This window comes from Odontesthes bonariensis, chromosome 9 (genome assembly GCF_027942865.1).
Source record: "Odontesthes bonariensis isolate fOdoBon6 chromosome 9, fOdoBon6.hap1, whole genome shotgun sequence".
NCBI classification, from domain to species: Eukaryota; Metazoa; Chordata; class Actinopteri; order Atheriniformes; family Atherinopsidae; genus Odontesthes; species Odontesthes bonariensis.
The window spans coordinates 8,836,346-8,855,118 of record NC_134514.1 but is presented as its reverse complement, the minus strand read 5'-3'; the positions used below and the strand labels follow the sequence as shown (position 1 = coordinate 8,855,118).

Here is an 18,773-nt window from a genome sequence, read left to right as displayed (position 1 = left end):
AACTTCAAGTTGTTGCTGCTGAAGGTGGTTCTACAAGCTATGGAATAATGAGATGTACTTAGTTTTTTACAAACCGCTTCTCCATTTTAGCCTCATGTTGGTTCAACAATAAATGACGCAGTGTAATATGTCGTGTGTTGGATGTCATCTGAGGTCGTATCGAACTCATTTTAAAACCCTCAACCTGTATTATGAAGAGGGATTAGTAGCTTAGTGATGTAACCTCTGTTTGAACTGTTTGACCTGGAAAACGCTATCTGCAAGTTAAATCTATGCAACTTAATAGGAGGTCACACTGGCATGCCCCCCTACATGCAGGTGTTTGTTACTGTATTTACATGCTGTTCATATGTTACGCTGACCCTGATGACCTGATAATAAATACATTTCCTCTTAAACATCAGCCATTTCATTTCTTTTAAAACTGTTTGGTTTGTATTACCTGTCCTCTTCCTCACACAGTTTCTGGTCTTTCTCCTTCTCCTCCTCTCTCTCCTTCCCTCTCACAGTTTGTGCTGTAAACCAAAAGGCAAAAATAAGAGCCAAACAAAGAAATGCATCCAAATCATTTATTAAAAGAGTCAGACTGAATGTTAGGCTGCTACAAATGCAGTTAAGCACTTTAAAACAAATCTGCAGGGTTGTTGGAGAAAGACTAAAAGTGCTTGATGTTCATAAGCACACAGTAAATATGCAGTCCTGGTGAACCACTTCTTATTTATCCGTATATTGCCAGAAAAACAGGGAATAGGTTCAGTGACTGATTGAAAAATAAATGGAAATACAGTATATTCTGCAAAAAAAACATATTATACAATTCTAACCAGCTGAAAGTTAATATTTTTTTTTACATTTATTTAAGTTGTTTTCAGGAACAGTTCTCCAGGCTTCTTGAAGGACATCCCAAAGCTCTTCTTTGGATGTGGGCTGCCTTTTGTTCCGTTCTCTGCCAACATGATCCCACACTGCTTCAGTAATGTCCAGCCTCTGGGGAGGATTCTTTGCTCCATAAGACCTGTTTCAACTGATTTTCAGTCCAGTTCTTGTGTCGTTTGGCATACTTTAGCCTTTTCTCAAAATTTCCCGTCATCAAGAACGGCTTCTTGACAGCCACCCTTCCATGGAGCCCATTTCTGATGAGGCTTGGGCCTACAGCAGATGGATCAACTGAAAGACGATATCCATCTGGCAGCTTCTTTACTGGATTTTTTGTTGTTTCACTTTTATAAACTGTTAATTTGCTGAAGATAGTCTTAGACTTCCACTTCTCTTTTGTCCTCCACTTGTCCTATTTCCTTAGATTTTAAGAACAAACTACACTATGATGAGATATGCCAAGTTTTCAGCTAATAGCTCTTTGGGAATTACCTTGTAGCGAAATAGCGAAAATACTATTTCATACCCGTCAAACCGGGAATTTTTTGTAGATGCATCTATAGAATTGGGAACATATTATGCGTCTTTGTGACGGGCTGCTCGTTACAAGATGCCTAAAGATACCATTGGATGGAGAGTACAAACTGTGTATCTGTTCCATTTTGAGGAAAAACACATGTCAGGTCATACTCCAGCTGTCATATTTGCTGCAAATGTTAGTTTCCCCCCCTTGTGTCAGTGTTTGACAGTAATATTCCCTGTGTATGGCATTGTGTGTAGACACAATACTGATTCATCCCTTGAGTCTTTTTTTATGCTTGGATGATTCATAGGTCAGTGTTAAGTGGCTGAAGAATAGTGAAAAAGCAGCCAGTGTAAAAAATGAATAAATTAAAAATAAAAAAACTGTGACAGGACTTCAAAAAGCCAGGCAAACTATGTCCAAGACTACTAAGAGAATTCAGAAAAAAGTCTGGCTCCTTGGGAGTAAAATACATAAATAAGAGGTGGCTTAAGACTTTTGCACAGTGGCCTACTGTTTTATTCTCTCAGAGTAAGAAATATTGTGTCAGCTACAGTGAACAAACATAAGCTTAGCTCATGGAAATCTATCTAGTTATAGACAAATAACTACAGTGACGTTTAAGCTTACAGGTGCATCCACGCCAGCTTGGAGAGATGATTTTAAGTAATTTTTTTAGCTACCAACCACACGTCACGACCAACTTTTGACGCTGCTCAGCGCCACCTGCTGTACGGGAGTATTAACAACCGTCTGTCACCAACATCCGGTTTAATGAGGTAACTGTTTGTCTCATGACTCTAAAATGTACGTTTGAAAATAATTTAAAGATATAACCTAAATACTGATAACAGGCCTGTGTTTTCTTTTTTAGGGGTGCTTAGATTAGATTAGAATGTTTATGCTTAAAGCATTTAGAACTAAAGTTAAAGGCAGGGTAGGGGATCCTTTTCTGGAACATTTTTTTACATATTGCTTGAAATACTCTTCACACCCCCATTGCAACCAATTAATTAAAGGTTTTGACACAAATATGAAAAGTTTTAGTGGCCTCTAGAACGTACAATCTAGGAAAAACAGTATCCAATCATACTGAACGGACCGTTCACAATGATTGGATTCTGATGCATCTATCAAACTGCAATCTGCTCTCTCCCCCCCCCCCCCTGTGTGCGTACCCTGCTCCGTGAACGAATTACGCGTCCAGAAGCTTGGCAGGAAGCTAAACTAGAGCCAGCTTGGCTAGCACCTAGCATTATTAAACGTATAGTTATCATATACTAAATACGGCAACGATCGATGCTTGCTGTCAGAACAGCGCTCGTGCACCTTCGTGCACGTTCATGTACTCCAGAGGCGTGCCTTCAGGGGGAAAGTGAAGAAAAGGGTTGGGACTTTTTACCTGTGTATTTTCAAAATGCAGCTTCGCTGGACTCAAAATCCAGGATCTCCTACCCTACCTTTAATTAGTTTTCTTCTCCGTATAATCACTCAATTAAATAAAGATTTCCTTTCAGTTTTCTCATATTGCATAAGCTGTATCCTAGCCATTCGACACATGAAAGAAAATTACATCTTCTTAGATGTTTAACAAAGTAATTCAAATGACTGGAAATCTAGAAATCTATTCTATGTACCACCTTAGAGCCTGGGTGAGACTGTTTTTGAATGATTATTTTTAAGTTTGACTTTTGTATAAAGAGCATTCTCAAACGACCAGGTTTAGACATTTGCACAATGTGAAAAAGCTACATGTGTAGCCTACTTTTTCTGATTTTGATTAATTGCTGCTTACCCAAGTGTCAGCTGGATCCCTTCTGGATCAGCCAGGTCGCAGTTTTCCAAACGCGTCTCCGCTCCTCCGGACACTCCATCACTTTCTAATGCGTTCTTGCTCTTGTGTATTTTGGACACGGACTTGGTGTTACATGGCGTTAAAGCGCAACCAAGAGCTAGCTGCCTAACCAGAGATATTTTGCCAAACGTTTAAATGAAAACATTTTAATTTATTGCTCCTGTTGCCATGCCAACGCTGATTCGGACCTGAATCGAAGGAAATTTGATCGATCACTAAAAAGGGAGGGGAGGGGAGGGGAGGCCACAGAACTGAACCAGGACAAACTTTCAGTCTGAAAATGTGGTACAACTGCGGCACGCGAATAAATAGCTGAAATAATGTGTTTTTCTCTCAGGCACATTCCCTCTAGGCCAGCTTTCTTTGCGTTTTTTTTTTTTTTTTCCCACAGCAGGTGCTGCCAATGGAACTCATTTAATCATCTTCAACAATAAACCTAAATAAACATAAAGGCGACGACTTTAAGGCTTGGTTAAGATTTTAATGTGTTTTGATTCTTATTTTGGTTGCACTTTCCACTTTGTTATGAATATTGTAAATGATCATGTAACAGGAAATGTTGAATTAAAAGTTTAAAGCAAAACGCTTTAAAGATTAAATGTTAATGACAGATATTTTTAATAAGTAGCCTAACATTTTTTGGTCACTAGATTGCACCACAGCCATTATAACTAATAGTATTATAGAATCTGTGATTGCACTAACGTGTGAAAATTAATTTACGTAGAAACGTAAGTTACGTGAATATGGAAGTTACGTAAGAAACGGGAACAACCCAACGTATGATCAACGTGGTGACGTATTGTGTTTACGTATTGAACGAACCGCGATATTTCAGCTCGACGTAGCTCGATACTTGAGAGCAGCAGGAGCAACAGCTCGCTAACTAACTGGAGCATTTTGAGACTCTACACCGTCTTTGGTAACCCTACGAACGAGTCGTCTTGGTTTTGATAATCCGGGAGAAGAAGCACACAACCAGTCTCGCCATTTATCCGTCTCCAGCTGTCGGGAACGCCGTTACGAAGAAGTTTTCCCGTGTCAAATTAGCCAGCTTTGTGGCACGAAGTAGGTCACGCAGCTTCTTGTTGACACCAGATTTCTGTTGCTTTCGTCGCATCGTTGACATTTACGGCTACACGGACGATGGTTTTACTGAAGAACCTCCATCCTCCTACCGAAGGAGTGCGGCACGAGCAAGCCGACACCACGGCGGTGGTGAACGGTCAGAGGATGGGCTGTGGCACGCTATACGTTGCAGAAACGTAAGTGATGCACGTGGCGCTTGTTTTTCACTTTAAACAGACAGTTTCAGGTTCAGATTTATGTTTAACAATAATTAATCATCCTTGGATACTGATATGATGTGAAATATTCATAATATTTAGGGCATAAAGACTACAAACTGTTCAGATAGCGGAACTTCCGGTGTTGTCCTTTTCAAAATGATTGGAAGTCAAGTGGAAATCAGTAGAGTTTCTGTGATTTCTGAGTTTTTTGGGTGTTTTTGTTGGTTCATCTGAACAAGGCAACCATTTAGTATGATTTTTAAGTAGTTCAGTTTTCAGAGTAGTGTCTGCTGTACTGGGTGATGACAAAATAACATGGCACTAGTATGTTTTTCATAAATAGCCCTCTGACTCTGGAATCATTTCTGCATTTCAATGGAAAATAAAAGGCCTCTAAAAACTGACAGCAGAAATATTAAAGTGAAGAGTTATCTTCTAATTAGCATTTTTAGCTGTTTGTTGATACAAGTTATATGGATTAAACACTGTTATTCTCAAAAAGGCAGTAATCAGTTGCACCTCTAAAAAAGCCATCATCAATATAGTCAACCCCGTAAACATTTATTTGATGGATAGTTTTTTTTAATTGATACAGTTAACTGACAGTCCTAAATCGATTCAATTCAATGTCTGATTCGAATCAATATCGATTCACATAATTCACTTTCAGGACAAATGTGGCTCGGCTATTAAAGAGGGTTTACACTTTATTAGTCAGGTACATTGATACTTTTGCTTTGGTTAAATTAAGCTGCTGTCGTTCAGCATGCTTTCTATATCCAAAAAGCTGCCACACACCTGCCTCCAGGTGTGACAGCCACTGCCCCTGCTGTTGTACCCCACTGGTCTAACTTTACAGGTAATCTAAACTGGAATAACATTTATAAATTCCTCCTCACTAATAAAATAAGGGAAGTCTCCTACAAAATCTCTGAATCAGATGACAAAAACCTTTTATTTATGCTCCATATTTAATGTCTATATAAAATCCGCCCTTGCTATGTTTATAATGTTATGGTGTATGTATTAATGACTCTGACCATTTGTTTGTTCGACTATTTTACGAAAGGCAAGAATAAAATAAAAAATGTTTTAAAAAAAAATGGTCGGTTCTTCCTGTTGCTTGCATCTCGTTGCTTAATCTCGCAATAATGGCTTAATGGGACAAATCTCGTGAGATTCCTAATGCACATTATGCTTAAAATGGTATATAAATCGATCCAGGGACTAGGAAATAATAATCTAATACTTTTTAACCCTGTCCTACTAAATGGGGTAAAATTAAAATGTATTAGATTGCTTTCTTTGGTTAACCACCTTGTCGAAAAGATGTCGGAAACCAATTTGAACCTTTTAAGCATCACCATCTAAATGCTTGTAGGTTCCTATGGCAACGTCCAATTACTTGTACAGTAACTGCACTAGTTTGTTCGGTGGCTTATCTTATACACTGGTACGTCTTAATCTGTTTGTATGTCTTTAACCAAGACTGGATATTGTTTTAAAAGTTGTTTATTAAACACAGAGTTCTGGTAAACGGGTTTGATTTCTCTCAAGGCTAAAAGTTTGTGCTGGACCATTTTCTTAACGACTGAAATATTTTTTTAATTGTTCCACTGTGTTGGACATTGACTTTTGATTTGATTTTGTCAGGCATCAACACATGTTCCATACTTTTGACTGATATAATTTAACTGTTGTTACGTTCTAATTTTGCTGTTCAAGATATCAACGGGACAAGTAATAAGTGTAAGGATGGGGCTTTTAATTTAGAACATGTACTGCTCCGTTGTAGCGTGCAGACTAATCTCACTTCATAATATACTCCTTTTAGATAATTTACTTTGGATACTTTGTGATGCAAATGTTCACTATGTTAACAGGTTCTGTTTAAACCAACCAACACATGTCAATTGTGTGTTTTTTGTTTGTCACAGGCGCCTGTCATGGTTTGATGGCTCAGGGATGGGTTTCTCTCTGGAGTATCCCACCATTGGTCTTCACGCCATCTCCAAAGATGTCAGCGCTTACCCCCAGGAGCACCTGTATGTCATGGTCAACGGCAAACTCAGCGGTGAGGGCAACGTAACGTTTTCAAATGTGGTTCAGTTATTTAGGCTCTACTGTTATACCCTGGGGTGGTTGAGACACGTTAAGAGATTGTTAAGGTTTAAATGAGCTAAATTAGACTTAACTTCAGGATGGTCCAAGGCCAAAATGACAATCAAAACAAAAGTCTCTAAATCAGAAAGGACCTGTACAAAACAAAAGATTGAAAAGAAAATGTCAGCCCACCCTAACAACCTCCAGGTAAACGATGCATAAAGTTACATTAAGCATCTCATGTGTTGCAAACTGTGGCTGTAGCTGGCTGAGAGGAGAGAGGGGATGCGTGACTCGTGCAGGAGACGGTTGTCTGAGAGCTGCTGGAAGTTCAGCCGATATCAGCCCGGCACCTGCTGCAGAGCCTGAAACCATAGCAGCCATAACACAAACATGCGTCTAATCAGATTTCAGGAACCTTCTGTCAGGTTAACTTGGACAAATTAAAAAAAAAAAAAAAAAAAAAGCTTCCCAGATTACAGAGCAGAGCTTTGTTATAAAAACAGTGAATTTCACCATGTCCCACTTTAACATGACACAATAAGCTGCTGCTCATTTCAGCGTTGCACCTCGTAGACGGTCCGTGGACACTCATTTCACTGCTGTCTTCACATAGAGACCAGCTCAGAGGATGGTTCGTTCCATGACAATTTGGTTGTAGCTTCAACCTTATTGCTCTTAAAGAACTCAAATATGTGAATATCTTGAAGCATGTGCTGTACACTGTTTGGATAAATTTGTCTCTGGGGCCAGCTTTTTATCTCTAAGGCCCAAAATACATCTGTGATCTGTTCAGAGAATATAAAGCCAGCAGAGCTCTTAGATCCAAGGACTCAGGTCAGCTGGTCCAGTCCAGAGTCCAGACTAAACATGGAGAAGCAGCATTTAGCTGTTATGCTGCAAACAAGTGGAACAAACTGCCAGTGGAGATTAAACTTTCACCAAATGGAGACATTTTTAAATCCAGGTTAAAAACATTTCTTTTCTCATGTGTCTATGCATGAAATCTGCACGATATCTTTTAACTTATCTAGACTGTTGCTTGTTTTTAAATTAATTTAAATGATTTTATTTGTTTCTCTTTATATTATTTTATGTATTTTTAATGCTTCTTCCACTCCCTGCTGCAATGCTTTTATTTTATGTAAAGCACTTTGAATTGTTTTGTACATGAAATGTGCTATACAAATACATTTGATTTGATTTTTATCTCTAAACTGTGTAAACAGTAAAAACCATCTGGCAGCTTGTTTGCTGAAATAACTTTGACTCCTACAATTGTGGGATGTAACACAACTGTCTTTAAAATATATCTCCATCTGAGCCCTGCATATTTACAGCCACACACCTCAATTTGTTGTCACGTTGAAGACTCCATCAAAAGCCCACAAAACTGTCTGAAACCGTAAAGCTAAACGGTGTGGGGCAGGTACTCTTTGAGAGTTTCAAACCTGAAAATGTGGATAACAAAAGTCACTGTACTTCAAAATGAGTTAGAAGCACATAGTTTAAGGTTCACAAACTTCTCTGCTGTTGTTTTAACATCACAGAACTGTATACGTAAGCCTGAACGCCTGATCAGCAGGCATGATTGATAAAGGTTAAAAATAGACCCAAAGGTCACAAATCAGTCAGTAGGTCCTTAGATGCAGCATCTGTTCACGGTTTTATTTGGTGTCATAACAGCTCTTGGTTTTAATTCTTTGGATCCATTTTTTGCATCTCTTCACAACAGGAAGACTGTTACAGCAGAGATTTGCATTTTATCCAGTATTTTTCCTTATATTTCATTGAAAGGTGCTCTGTGTATTGCATAAAAACTTATAAAGAGGCTGCAGTACTCTTTCAGCTTTGAAGCACAGGTTTTATTTTCATTAACTAAGTTTTTACACAAGCTTTTCCTTCAGTCCTTTGATCTAATGCCCATTTCTGCTTATGATACATGTATGTTAGTTCACTCTCAAAGGTGTAGAGTGTACTCTGAACTGTTAAACTGATTACCCTTCAGCAGAATATTAATTGTGTGAATCATTTTATAAGACAAATGGTCAAATTGCACATGATCCTGCTTGTCAAATTTTAGTTTTAGCAGCTTGTTAATCGTTTTACAACTGAGAACTAAACAAGTTCAAACTAAGGGATTAGAAGTCAGTAAATAACAGCTTAATAAAGATGAATAAATCTCCAAACTGGTAGATAGAACTGTAAAACTGGATATTGTTCATTTAAAACTGGATCAAATTTTCCCTCCTAACAGATGAGAATGAGGCAGAAATGGCAGAAAGGAACGCTGATGGTGACAATGATGACAGCAGCAGCAGCAGCAGCGGTGATGATGACGATGAGGGAGTGATCACAGAGATTCGATTTGTGCCCAGCGACAAAATGTCACGTGAGTGACCACATTAAGGATGACACATACACCGACTTCCCATTTATCAGGCAGCTCCACAAGTAAGCCACATCAGAGAGGCTTTAAACCACACCGACGTATGATTCTGAGCTGATAAATGTAAGTTGGTGTCATAATAATAAACAGAAAACATTAAGAATATCACAGAGAACAACGCCCGGTCTCAGCTTCAAGAACTGTTTCACCTTGTTTGTGTAAATTATTTTGAACCGGAAAAGGCTTTTTACTCTGATAGATAGTTGAAATAACAGCCGTAAGGTTGCACTGTCTGAGCGTCCGTCTGTGTGCAGTGCAGCCCATGTTCTCAGCGATGTGCGAGTGCCAGGCGTTGCATCCCGACCCGGACGACGACGACTCCGACAACGACTTCGAAGGGGAGGAGTACGACGTGGAGGAGGCCGGTGAGGACAAGGAGCTCAGTTTATTTCACTTTTTATGGAGTGAGGACACACAGCTGAGGGACTAAAAAGGTCTTTAACTTAAATCCCACCTGAGCAGCTGTCGGTAAAACAGCCGGTAGTTCATCGAACCTTTTGAACAAGCAGAGATGTAACTCTGTCTTTGTTTATAGCTGCCGTGACTGACGTATACACAAATTCATGCTCTTTATGCCAGATGGTGGGCGAGTTATCCATCAACCAGTAGATTTGGAGTTCTGACAGTCTTGATATCTTAGTTTTACATCCACTGATATTTTTAAAGATCCAGAGATGGTTTATAGAAATGGCATGTTTGGATATTTGACATTTTGTCGCTCACTTTCTATCTGATTTTAGTATTCATAGAGTTTTTATTGTCATGGAAAGATCTGGCCCCCAATCGGAGGTCTAAACTGCAGGTTTTCACTTAACAATGCAAAGTAATGACCTGCAAACTGTTCACTGACTTATTGCTTTTCTGCGTTTGTCGTCCTCTTCATGAACCGGTTGTTCGGACTCGACGGTTGCAGAAGCAGGTGAGACATCCAGAATTCATCACTGAACAATTTCACATCACGACAGCAGAATAAAGTGTTTCTGTTGTCAATCGGAACAGTCTGACGATAGAAGAAAGCTAATCCTGAAGCCTTTTCTGACTACAACACTTCAGGGTTTATGGGAGTAAACTGCACACTCGTCACAAGCTGTTGCTCTTAACAGACCACACAGAGAGCAGCTCAAATAAATTGTGTACGATCAGATAAAAGTGATCCACAGGCAGCTGGAGAAAGACGGCAGGCTCCATGAACAAAGGGTGTGTTTTTATATACAAGTTTATACTCCCATGATCTCGCTTCTCAACAGCAAACAGATCTAAAGTTTCAGCATGAAATGCCCAGAAGACCAGAGAGAAAAGTAGTTTTCTTTAAAGCTTCTATTAAATGTTAACATAAAGTCTAAAAAGATCCCATCTCCACCCACTTAGAGCACGGTCATGCCGACATCCCGACCTTCTACACCTGTGACGAGGGTCTGTCGGCGCTCACGCAGGAGGGCCAGGCCACACTGGAGCGGCTGGAGGGCATGTTGGCCCAGTCTGTGGCGCAGCAGTACCACATGGCCGGAGTGAGAACCGAAGAAACCAAGGCTGAATTCGAAGGTTTGCCTCACGCTCACAGCTGCCTGGTGCACTTTGTTCTCTTTTAAATATAACTGTTACGATTATTATCCTCGATTATTTAGATGGCTAATGCCTCCCATACACGAGACTGCTTTGAAAAAGATTTTTAAAAGATTAACACCCCGTCTTCCAAGTCTCCAGATCCTGCAGGGTCACTATTTGCAAGACCACAACTAGATTTTTCTCAGTCCACCGATAAACAGCTTTTAGCCACAGCTGCAAACAAAACTCGACACTTACAATAATATTAAACATGCTTGATTTTGTTGTCATCCCAAAAATGTGAGAAAGAGCTCCTTAAAACAGTCCGGATTGAGTTTTATGACCATTTTACACCAAACGATGACATCGCCGACTTTGGAAAACTGTCTACGTCATAGCATGTGGCCAACTTTACTGAACACGTCATGACCAGATCAGAATAATTACATTCAGATGTAAGACTAAAAGTAAAAATAACCTTCCAGATATGAAGATCAGGTCAGAAATATTGAGCAAAAAATCCTAAAAGATGAATAGAAGAGAAAGATGTTTTTCTGAAATATATCAAATATACCAAAGTGAATCAGTTTGAAGTCACTTTTAATTCATCTGTACAAACTCCCAAAAAAATTATATAATTATAGACTCTAAAGTTGGAAAAATTAGAAAAATTTTAAACTTTAGGGATGAATTTGAATTCTTTGACAAACTAAGAAATTTAGCTCAAATGACAAACTAATATTTGGATTTTTCATTCTTTTTTTTTTAACTTTTTATGCACATTTTTCCCCGTAATTTAAATCAACAGTGGATCTTATTGCTGTTTATGCATTACCTAAATATTCTTATGGTTTCTACGTACCCAAATGGATAAACTCATATGTAACGGCCAGAGATATTTACAGCATGGCGGTCTATATTACACCGGTCTTCTCTTTAATAACAACCCAACCTCACTTAAAAACCCGAAACATCTGGCAACACAACTCCATCTTTGTGTAAACATTCAGTCTCTGAACCCACTCCTTAGTTGCTGGATTTGTTTTAGTCCAGTTTGTTGTTAAAGTTTGCTTATCAATCGGTCTGAGTAGCAGATACTGATCTGATCTGTATTTAGCATCCGTTTAGGTGCAAATTTGATCCACTTCCTCTTTAATACTCATCCAAAACCAAAAGAAAAATGTGTGCATGGTCCTTATTTAAGCAATTTGTTATTTGCTGTGTCTCATTTCTCATCTCGGTGTGGAGAGTTTAGCACGGTTACAGTTTAACCGTGTGTTTGCAGGATAAAATCCGCCGTATTTGTGGATAATGTCAACATGCGTATTTGGGTTTGTGAGGTCTGAGGGTGCTTTGCTGTCGTTGACAGATGGTATGGAGGTGGATGCTGACGCGATGGAGGCCGGTCAGTTTGAGGATGCAGATGTGGAGCACTAGTAAGTTTCAGTCTTTCACCCAGTTTTGTCCCACATGCCTCAATTTATCATAAAAGTCATCGTTGGACATGTTTTTTTCCATGCAAAAACTTTTCCTGAGTTCTCTGCAAACTGAATTCTGCCAACAATTATTTATTGAGTAAACGAATAAGAAATACTTTTATTTATTTAAACTATTTCTAAGAGAAAAAAATGTACATTATGAACTAGCTTGTACGTAAAGTCACGCTCGGGTCTGGGTGTTGTGGCTGTAAAATGTATTTTTCTAAAAACAGTCATTCTGATATTGATAACACTTTAATTTCCACCTAATGTCCAGCTGTGTCAGCAGTTAACATCTGTCTGCTCCTCTCTTACTGTCTCTACTTTAATTTACTGTATTTTAATGCAGCTGGAATCCTAACAACGCCTCTTATTTACTTTTTTATTGTCTCTTTTCAGACAACACGGTGACAACGCGAAAGCTTAACCAGCCGTCTCTGATTTTTACAGATGCAACGTGGTCTGATAAAATGAGCTTTTTCATTATATTCTGGTTGTACTTTGATGTGACTCAGATAATATTAGTTCACGTTAAGAGGCTGAAGCTGCTCTGATGGGCACATTAAGGAAAATATGATGGTGTGTTCATGCTTACGCTGTAGTTCTGGTGACATTTCAACAGAAATTAGCCACTATTTGTCCAACACAATTACTAAAGTTGATTAAAAAAGTGGCTTCAGCGCCCAGCCCGAGCCTCAGCTTACTTCTGTTCTCTGCTAGCGTCCCTCTTGGCTAACAAGCCTCTTGTTAGCCTCCATTAAAATGCTAACGTGAAATGTTTCCCTTGTGTTTGTTCCACAGGTTAAACAGATTAAACGTGTCTAAAGTTTGGGGCTATTTCAAACTAAAGCAAAGAGAAAATACTGCACAGTGTCCATTATAAAAGAGAATTAGCTTAACCCAATAGCACAACGTCAATGCTACAGCATCTCAGCAGAAATCGTCTTTCTTAAGTGCTTTTATTAATATTAGTATTAATTATTATCATAGTAGTTATTGGTAATTGTCACCGGTGTGGAGAAATAAAATATGGCTTTGCCCCAAATATTAGTTCATCAATTTGTTTCACGTCATAGTTTTGCCTCAAATTAAAATGATTTTAGATTTTAAAAAAGTTAACTGCAAGGCTTTTGTGAACAAGTTGAGTCTTAAAGAATAGAAGTACATCTAAGCACTTTTATTTATTCTTTTCAGACTGGCCAGCTTCTTCTCTTTGTTTTTTAATGAGATCCACCACCTGTTTGAATGCACTTGCTGTAATTCCCATTGAAAATGTACTCTGGATTAAACAGGATACACAAAACTAAGGAAATCCACCCATTCTTGGATGGTTTTTAGGAACAATGCAGATATAATCTGATCACATTTGGGTTATTTTCTAATGAACATTGAGTCTGAAAATGATTTGACAGGCAACATAATGAAGAAACTTACTGAAACGTGTAAACATTGCTTGTCTTGTGTCTCTTTCTGTAGATGGGAAGCATCTCCGTGGTCGGGCACATTGACAGTGTTGCATCATGGGATTAAAGAAGTGGACAGAGCACTTATTTAAGGCTCTCAGCTCTTACTCATCCACTCTTCCTGCTTCAGGAATTTTCTGTTCTCTCTGTCAAAACAACCTTTTCCCATCTGCTGGCAGTCAAAACAGAGCCAGCTTTCCACTTCTGCTCTCGTGTGCTGTGTCGATGCTCACAGATCGCAGCGTGCTTTCAGCGTTAAATGTCTGAGGTCATATCAACAAACTGTGCTGTTCTTTCTGCATTTTTGTGACACCTGAGCTACTGTTTCTAACGAGACGCAGCCCCAAATACCCAAAACACTGAGTTTCTGTTTGTTTTCTACCTAAAGACCAATTTGCTATCTGATTTCCCTGCTGAGATTTGATGTCTTTGTAAGAAATTGTCAATAAATTAAGAGTTTTTGTATATTATTTTTGCCTGATTCATTATAATTCACTGCCTCTTGTCCCTTTACAGATTCAGCACACCTTCAGTCAACACCAATAACTTGGATATTATTGCTCATGTCTAACTATGTGTTACTGATCTTTGGTCTTATTAGGTTTTAAAATGGAGGAAAATCCCAACATAAAACCAATACTTGGGCCGAATGAAGCCAGAGAGGTTATTTGAGTTCAAACCAAAGTGAAAGTGACTTTCCAAAAACCTGTTTGGTTCAGCAAATGTGTGAAATAAGGTCCTGAAAACCAAGAGTTTGATTGCCAAAGGAGGCATTTAGGTTGACACGGAGCAAAGTTTAGCAGCTCTGTCGTAGTTTGTGTGAATGTTACCAGCATCGGTGCATTAAATTAGATTTAATCTTCATGGATCCATGCACTGTCACCACTCTGACACTGGGGCACAACATAAAACCCTTCCTGGTTTGTGTTTGGTTGAACTGTATCACACACCGGCTTTTACAGTTAAAAAATGTCTCAAATGTAAAGACGATTTTTGTGTTCTACTGGTTTTTAACAACAGCATGGTTGGAGGAATCGTAACTCCTCAAAATGTGGTCATTATCTGTCCATTAATAATCCATATTTATCAGTGTGCAGGATTTTATCTGTTGACAGCGATGCAGGATCCCCTGTTTATTAAGGATAACAAACGTCTGTATAATTAGATCAACTTTAGTCATTTATTTGCATTTTTTTCAATTTCCTTGGAGCAATAATCAGAATCAGTGCTTTTTTCACAAATAGGTGACATTTTATGGTAAAGTAATGTCATAACACATACTTTCTTTTTAGGTTTTAGGTACATTTACTTCCACTAATCTGATAAAACAGAGTAAAGTCAGTGAAAAATGTGCTCCACTAAATGGTAGAGCAGGAAGTTCAAGGGTTAATATTAAGTTTAGTTTTAGCATCTTATAGTTATGACTGGACAATTATTCTAAAATCATCTTTTGATGCATTTGTGAAACCAAATGTAGAAAAAATCTAAATCACCCAGAAACCAAAAAAACTGTTTTATCATCTTTATTTTTTTTATTTAGCTGCAGCCCCGTTAGGGCACAACCAACCAATTCATCTGTTTTAAGAACCCAACTGAACAGTTATAACAAAGTTTGATCTGATTTTACAGTTTTCAATTTAATCTGTGCAAAAACTAAAACTGTGCTTTGTTTTGGAACGTCACATTGAGTAAAAACATGCATTATGCTGCATTTACGAGTCTGTTAAACACTTTGTTACTGTTTAAAAAGTACTGTACAGATAATATTTATTGTTATAATAATCTCACTTACTTTCTGTGAACAGTTTACAGTTGAATGATTCGTGTATTAGCTCAAATAAGTGATGGATTACATAAAAAATACAGCCTAGATCAGTGAATATGTTAAAATTATAATATTTGTTTGCAAAACATTTCAAAACAGGCAGATATTAGTGAGTTTGTGCCAGACGTGTGGATTCAAGGTGATGTTTAATGTTGTTTATAAGTGATTCTCTAATAAATCATGCAAAGTTTCTTTAGTAAGCTGTCTTTAAAAGGTGCTGATTCAAGAGTTTGACTCAAATTTTGTGTGGATTTCTGTTGTCCAACCAGCTGACTCTGTTGTAAAATCAACCTGTTTACAAGTTTAGTTTGTGTTTAGCTTCTTCGATGTGCTTCTGATGTGAAATCGCTCCGGTGACAATGGTCCACCATAAATATAACAGTATGAATTGTGTTTAAAAAAGTGCATATCAGTGTTAATTGTCTTCCTCTGTCGAAGCAGCAGGTCGACGGTCTATGTCCTGAGATGCTCATGCCTCCTTCTTGGTCTGCAGCGGGAGATGAAGAGACGAAGATTTCCTCCACAGGGTGGGTGTGAGTTTATCAAACAGCAGCACTGAGCTCGTCATACCTGGAAAACCAAGAGTGTAGAAGAATCAAAGTGGGGATGTTTATACAATTTAGAGATTTACTTTTAAAAAAAAAACACGATAAAATGGTAGAAATATAGATTTATATTTCCTGGTGTCGCTCAAATTTGGAATATTATGGATGAGAGAAGTTTGTATAATTTAGTGTCTTTTATAGATGGTCGGTGTATCATACTTTATCAACATTCAATAACAGACAAAAGAGCTCATTAAACAGTGATATGGTGCTTTAATTGCTCAATAAGTTATTTAAAAACATGCATATTTCCCTCTCATAAGTAGTAATAATATGTAACTTAAATTTAAAACTGCCTTAAAACTCCAACATGAATCCACAAATGTATCCATTAGGAAGTTAGTATTTTTCTGTGTTTTTTCCACCCTCAAACAAAGAGTAAATGTGTTTGTGAGCCAAAAACAAACGAGTCCCGAGAATTCAACATTTAAGCAGCTTATTAGATTTTAATAGGAGCATCACACTAAGATGTGAAAGTCTTGCTTCAAAACAAACGGAAATGGCTTGATTAAAAACAGATTTTAGAGTTTGTCAGTTTGGCTGTAATTAGTCCGTACTTACGTAGGTTTTCACAGAAACATTTATTCACAACTCTTCTGAGATAAACTGAGGGCGACTCACTGCTTTTATACCCTCCTGCTGTAGACTATTAACTGGGACAGCCCATTGAGGTGGGACTACAGTACCAAAGCAAAACCAACACCACAAAAAATAAACATTAAGAATAAATATTTACATATAAATTATTAAATGACACATACTTTGCAACATCTTTTCAATCAATATTACATCTTTCTCAATTATTTCCCCTATTTGTGAACATGCACTCCAGAAACTTCTAAGCAGGTAATTGGGCCTATTTGCTTGTCCCATGTCCTGTCGAAAAAAGGCAACTAGGAAGAGGTGAGTATTGCTCACAAATATTGTTATATATATAAATATATATATATATATATATATATACTGTATATATTGTATATATTGTTCACATATTCCAGTAAAGAGATAGAAATAGATACATTTGTATACTTGTTAAGTTACACTGCTCTCTGCCAGTCGCTCATGATTCAGATCAATAACACGTCTGCATAGACATTTTCAGAGTGAGGGTGAGGGACCCGAAGGCCTCCATTACAGAGTTCTGTTCAGTTCTGTTTGCAGAACATTAAAGCTTCAGTTTGAATATTAAAACTGAAGGTATGACAATATCTTCACCTTGCAGCTCTGCAAAATTTGGTGGCTCTCACCTTTTTATAGATCACAGCGAGCCACAGAGCCAAGCAGTGGGTTGAAATATACAGCAAAGTGCTGGAAACCAGTGTTTATGAGAACTTTCTGCCTTTTCAAAAATGTTAAAGATGGTCTTACCCAGCAGTGGGCCCAGCCAGTACACCAGGCAGTACTCCAGGAAGGTGTTCCCACTGCAGGGGAACTGTGTGGAAAAGGCCAGCGCTGGGTTAAACACGGCTCCTGTCACACGGCCACCTGGACAGAAAAACATTTACACACTTAAATCTGTGAATGAGGTGGTTAATCAGTTTACAACCACCAAAAAGCTGACCACACTGAGTCAGGAGAGAGCTGTTGAAGGTAAAAGTGAGACGAATGACACCAGTTTAATGTCCATGATCTCTGCCAGTCACTGTCAGGCTGTTCGGATAACTGTGAGTGTCAGATGGGTGATGCCAGTGTCATGACAGTTTTTGGTAAAAAACAAAAAAAGAGATTAATTGGCATCAGTCTGCTGCAGGTTAGCATTTAAAACACCAAAAATAAAATGTAAAGTATGACGACAGAAGGGTAACTTAACTGAATAAATAAGGGCCAAATTAAGGCAACTAGTTATTTGCCTGCTGAAGTACCTCTGAGCAAGAGCCTGAGTCAGAATCACGTGACATTTGATCAATAACAAGTCAAACTAAGCTGGAGTTTGTTTAAAAATGACCTTAGAAGAAGGGAAACATAACAGTGGGTTGGTCGTACCTGCATAAACTACCGTTGTGATGATTGCTGCTACTGCGTGCACGCGGTATTTCTCCTCCACCGACCGCGTGTGCGTGATTACAGTTTGGACCGCAAAGGCGCACGCGAGCTCCACGGCGGCGGCCTTGTGCAGGGAGGCATGAATGGGGCTGATGCACTGGAAACCGAGCAACTTGTGCCGCACGTGCAGTCCTGACAACCCCATACCCCAGACCACGGGCACGGCTGCACGCGCAGCTTTGGCCGCCGCGAACTGGCACGCGATCCTCCACAGTGCACACCCACCCGAGAACTTCGCCCGGTACGCGTGCTCGAGCGCACCGGAGGGGTTCCCTGTGGCTCCTCTGAAGGTGAGCCCGTGCACCACGGACGCCAGGTACGTTAAGGTGAGCGCGAGCTGGGGTTCTATCCTGCCCACCTCGGACAGCATCTTAAGCTCGTGCGTGCAGCAGCACAGCTGGAAGGTGGACACGAGCTCCCCCGCGTACTCAGAGAGCCCGGTGTCCGCGAGGGCCCGAGTCAGCAACCTGCGGGTCACATCGCTCAGCAGCACGATCCCGACCAGCACCGACAGAGACACCGCCACGTCCGCACTCATGCTCGCGCTGGGTCTGCGCTCCCTGCCGGGAACGGCGCGTGCTGTTGGCCTCTGTCTGCACTTGTTTCGTTCACTGGTGTGAGAAGCTGATGGAAGCCGTGGCTGCGGCGGGGTACTGCGGATCTATCCCGGAGGATGCGGGCTCCATCCGGGAGAAAATGAGCTGCAGTCCTGGTTGCTC

At 39.3% G+C, this 18,773-nt stretch overlaps 3 protein-coding genes across 3 annotated transcripts in view; 1 reads left to right on the top strand and 2 right to left on the bottom strand.

Moving 5' to 3' along the window:
• LOC142388088 (rhomboid-related protein 4-like) overlaps positions 1–4,470 on the bottom strand; it is a 40,017-nt gene extending 35,547 nt beyond the window's left edge. The window contains exons 1-2 of the mRNA XM_075472985.1: positions 3,195–4,470; positions 443–515 (exon numbers count right to left, since the gene is read on the bottom strand). The gene's annotated coding sequence lies outside the window, so the exon portion shown is untranslated. The remainder of the gene's footprint in view (positions 1–442; positions 516–3,194) is intronic.
• On the top strand, positions 4,063–12,077 carry clns1a (chloride channel, nucleotide-sensitive, 1A). Its single transcript, XM_075472987.1, has 6 exons — positions 4,063–4,519; positions 6,481–6,617; positions 8,904–9,038; positions 9,350–9,478; positions 10,464–10,637; positions 12,010–12,077. The coding sequence occupies exons 1-6, from the start codon at positions 4,401–4,403 to the stop codon at positions 12,075–12,077; spliced, it is 762 nt and encodes a 253-aa protein (XP_075329102.1). The 5' UTR covers positions 4,063–4,400.
• Positions 12,078–15,054: 2,977 nt separating this feature from the next.
• aqp11 (aquaporin 11) lies at positions 15,055–18,773 on the bottom strand. The gene is made up of 3 exons (XM_075472986.1): positions 17,995–18,773; positions 17,380–17,496; positions 15,055–15,976 (listed from the first exon to the last, which is right to left on the bottom strand). Exons 1-3 carry the CDS (start codon positions 18,590–18,592, stop codon positions 15,876–15,878), a joined length of 816 nt encoding a protein of 271 aa, XP_075329101.1. The 5' UTR covers positions 18,593–18,773; the 3' UTR covers positions 15,055–15,875.

Bases quoted from the DNA above. Each gene is read 5' to 3' on its own strand.
- clns1a (XM_075472987.1), top strand. From the start codon at position 4,401: ATGGTTTTACTGAAGAACCTCCATCCTCCTACCGAAGGAGTGCGGCAC. The intron at 6,618-8,903 runs GTGAGGGCAACG...CCCTCCTAACAG, and splicing joins GGTCAACGGCAAACTCAGCG to ATGAGAATGAGGCAGAAATG. The intron at 10,638-12,009 runs GTTTGCCTCACG...TGTCGTTGACAG, and splicing joins AACCAAGGCTGAATTCGAAG to ATGGTATGGAGGTGGATGCT.
- aqp11 (XM_075472986.1), bottom strand. From the start codon at position 18,592: ATGAGTGCGGACGTGGCGGTGTCTCTGTCGGTGCTGGTCGGGATCGTG. The intron at 17,497-17,994 runs GTACGACCAACC...TTTTCTGTCCAG, and splicing joins CACAACGGTAGTTTATGCAG to GTGGCCGTGTGACAGGAGCC. The intron at 15,977-17,379 runs GTAAGACCATCT...TTGGTTTTCCAG, and splicing joins CTGGCTGGGCCCACTGCTGG to GTATGACGAGCTCAGTGCTG.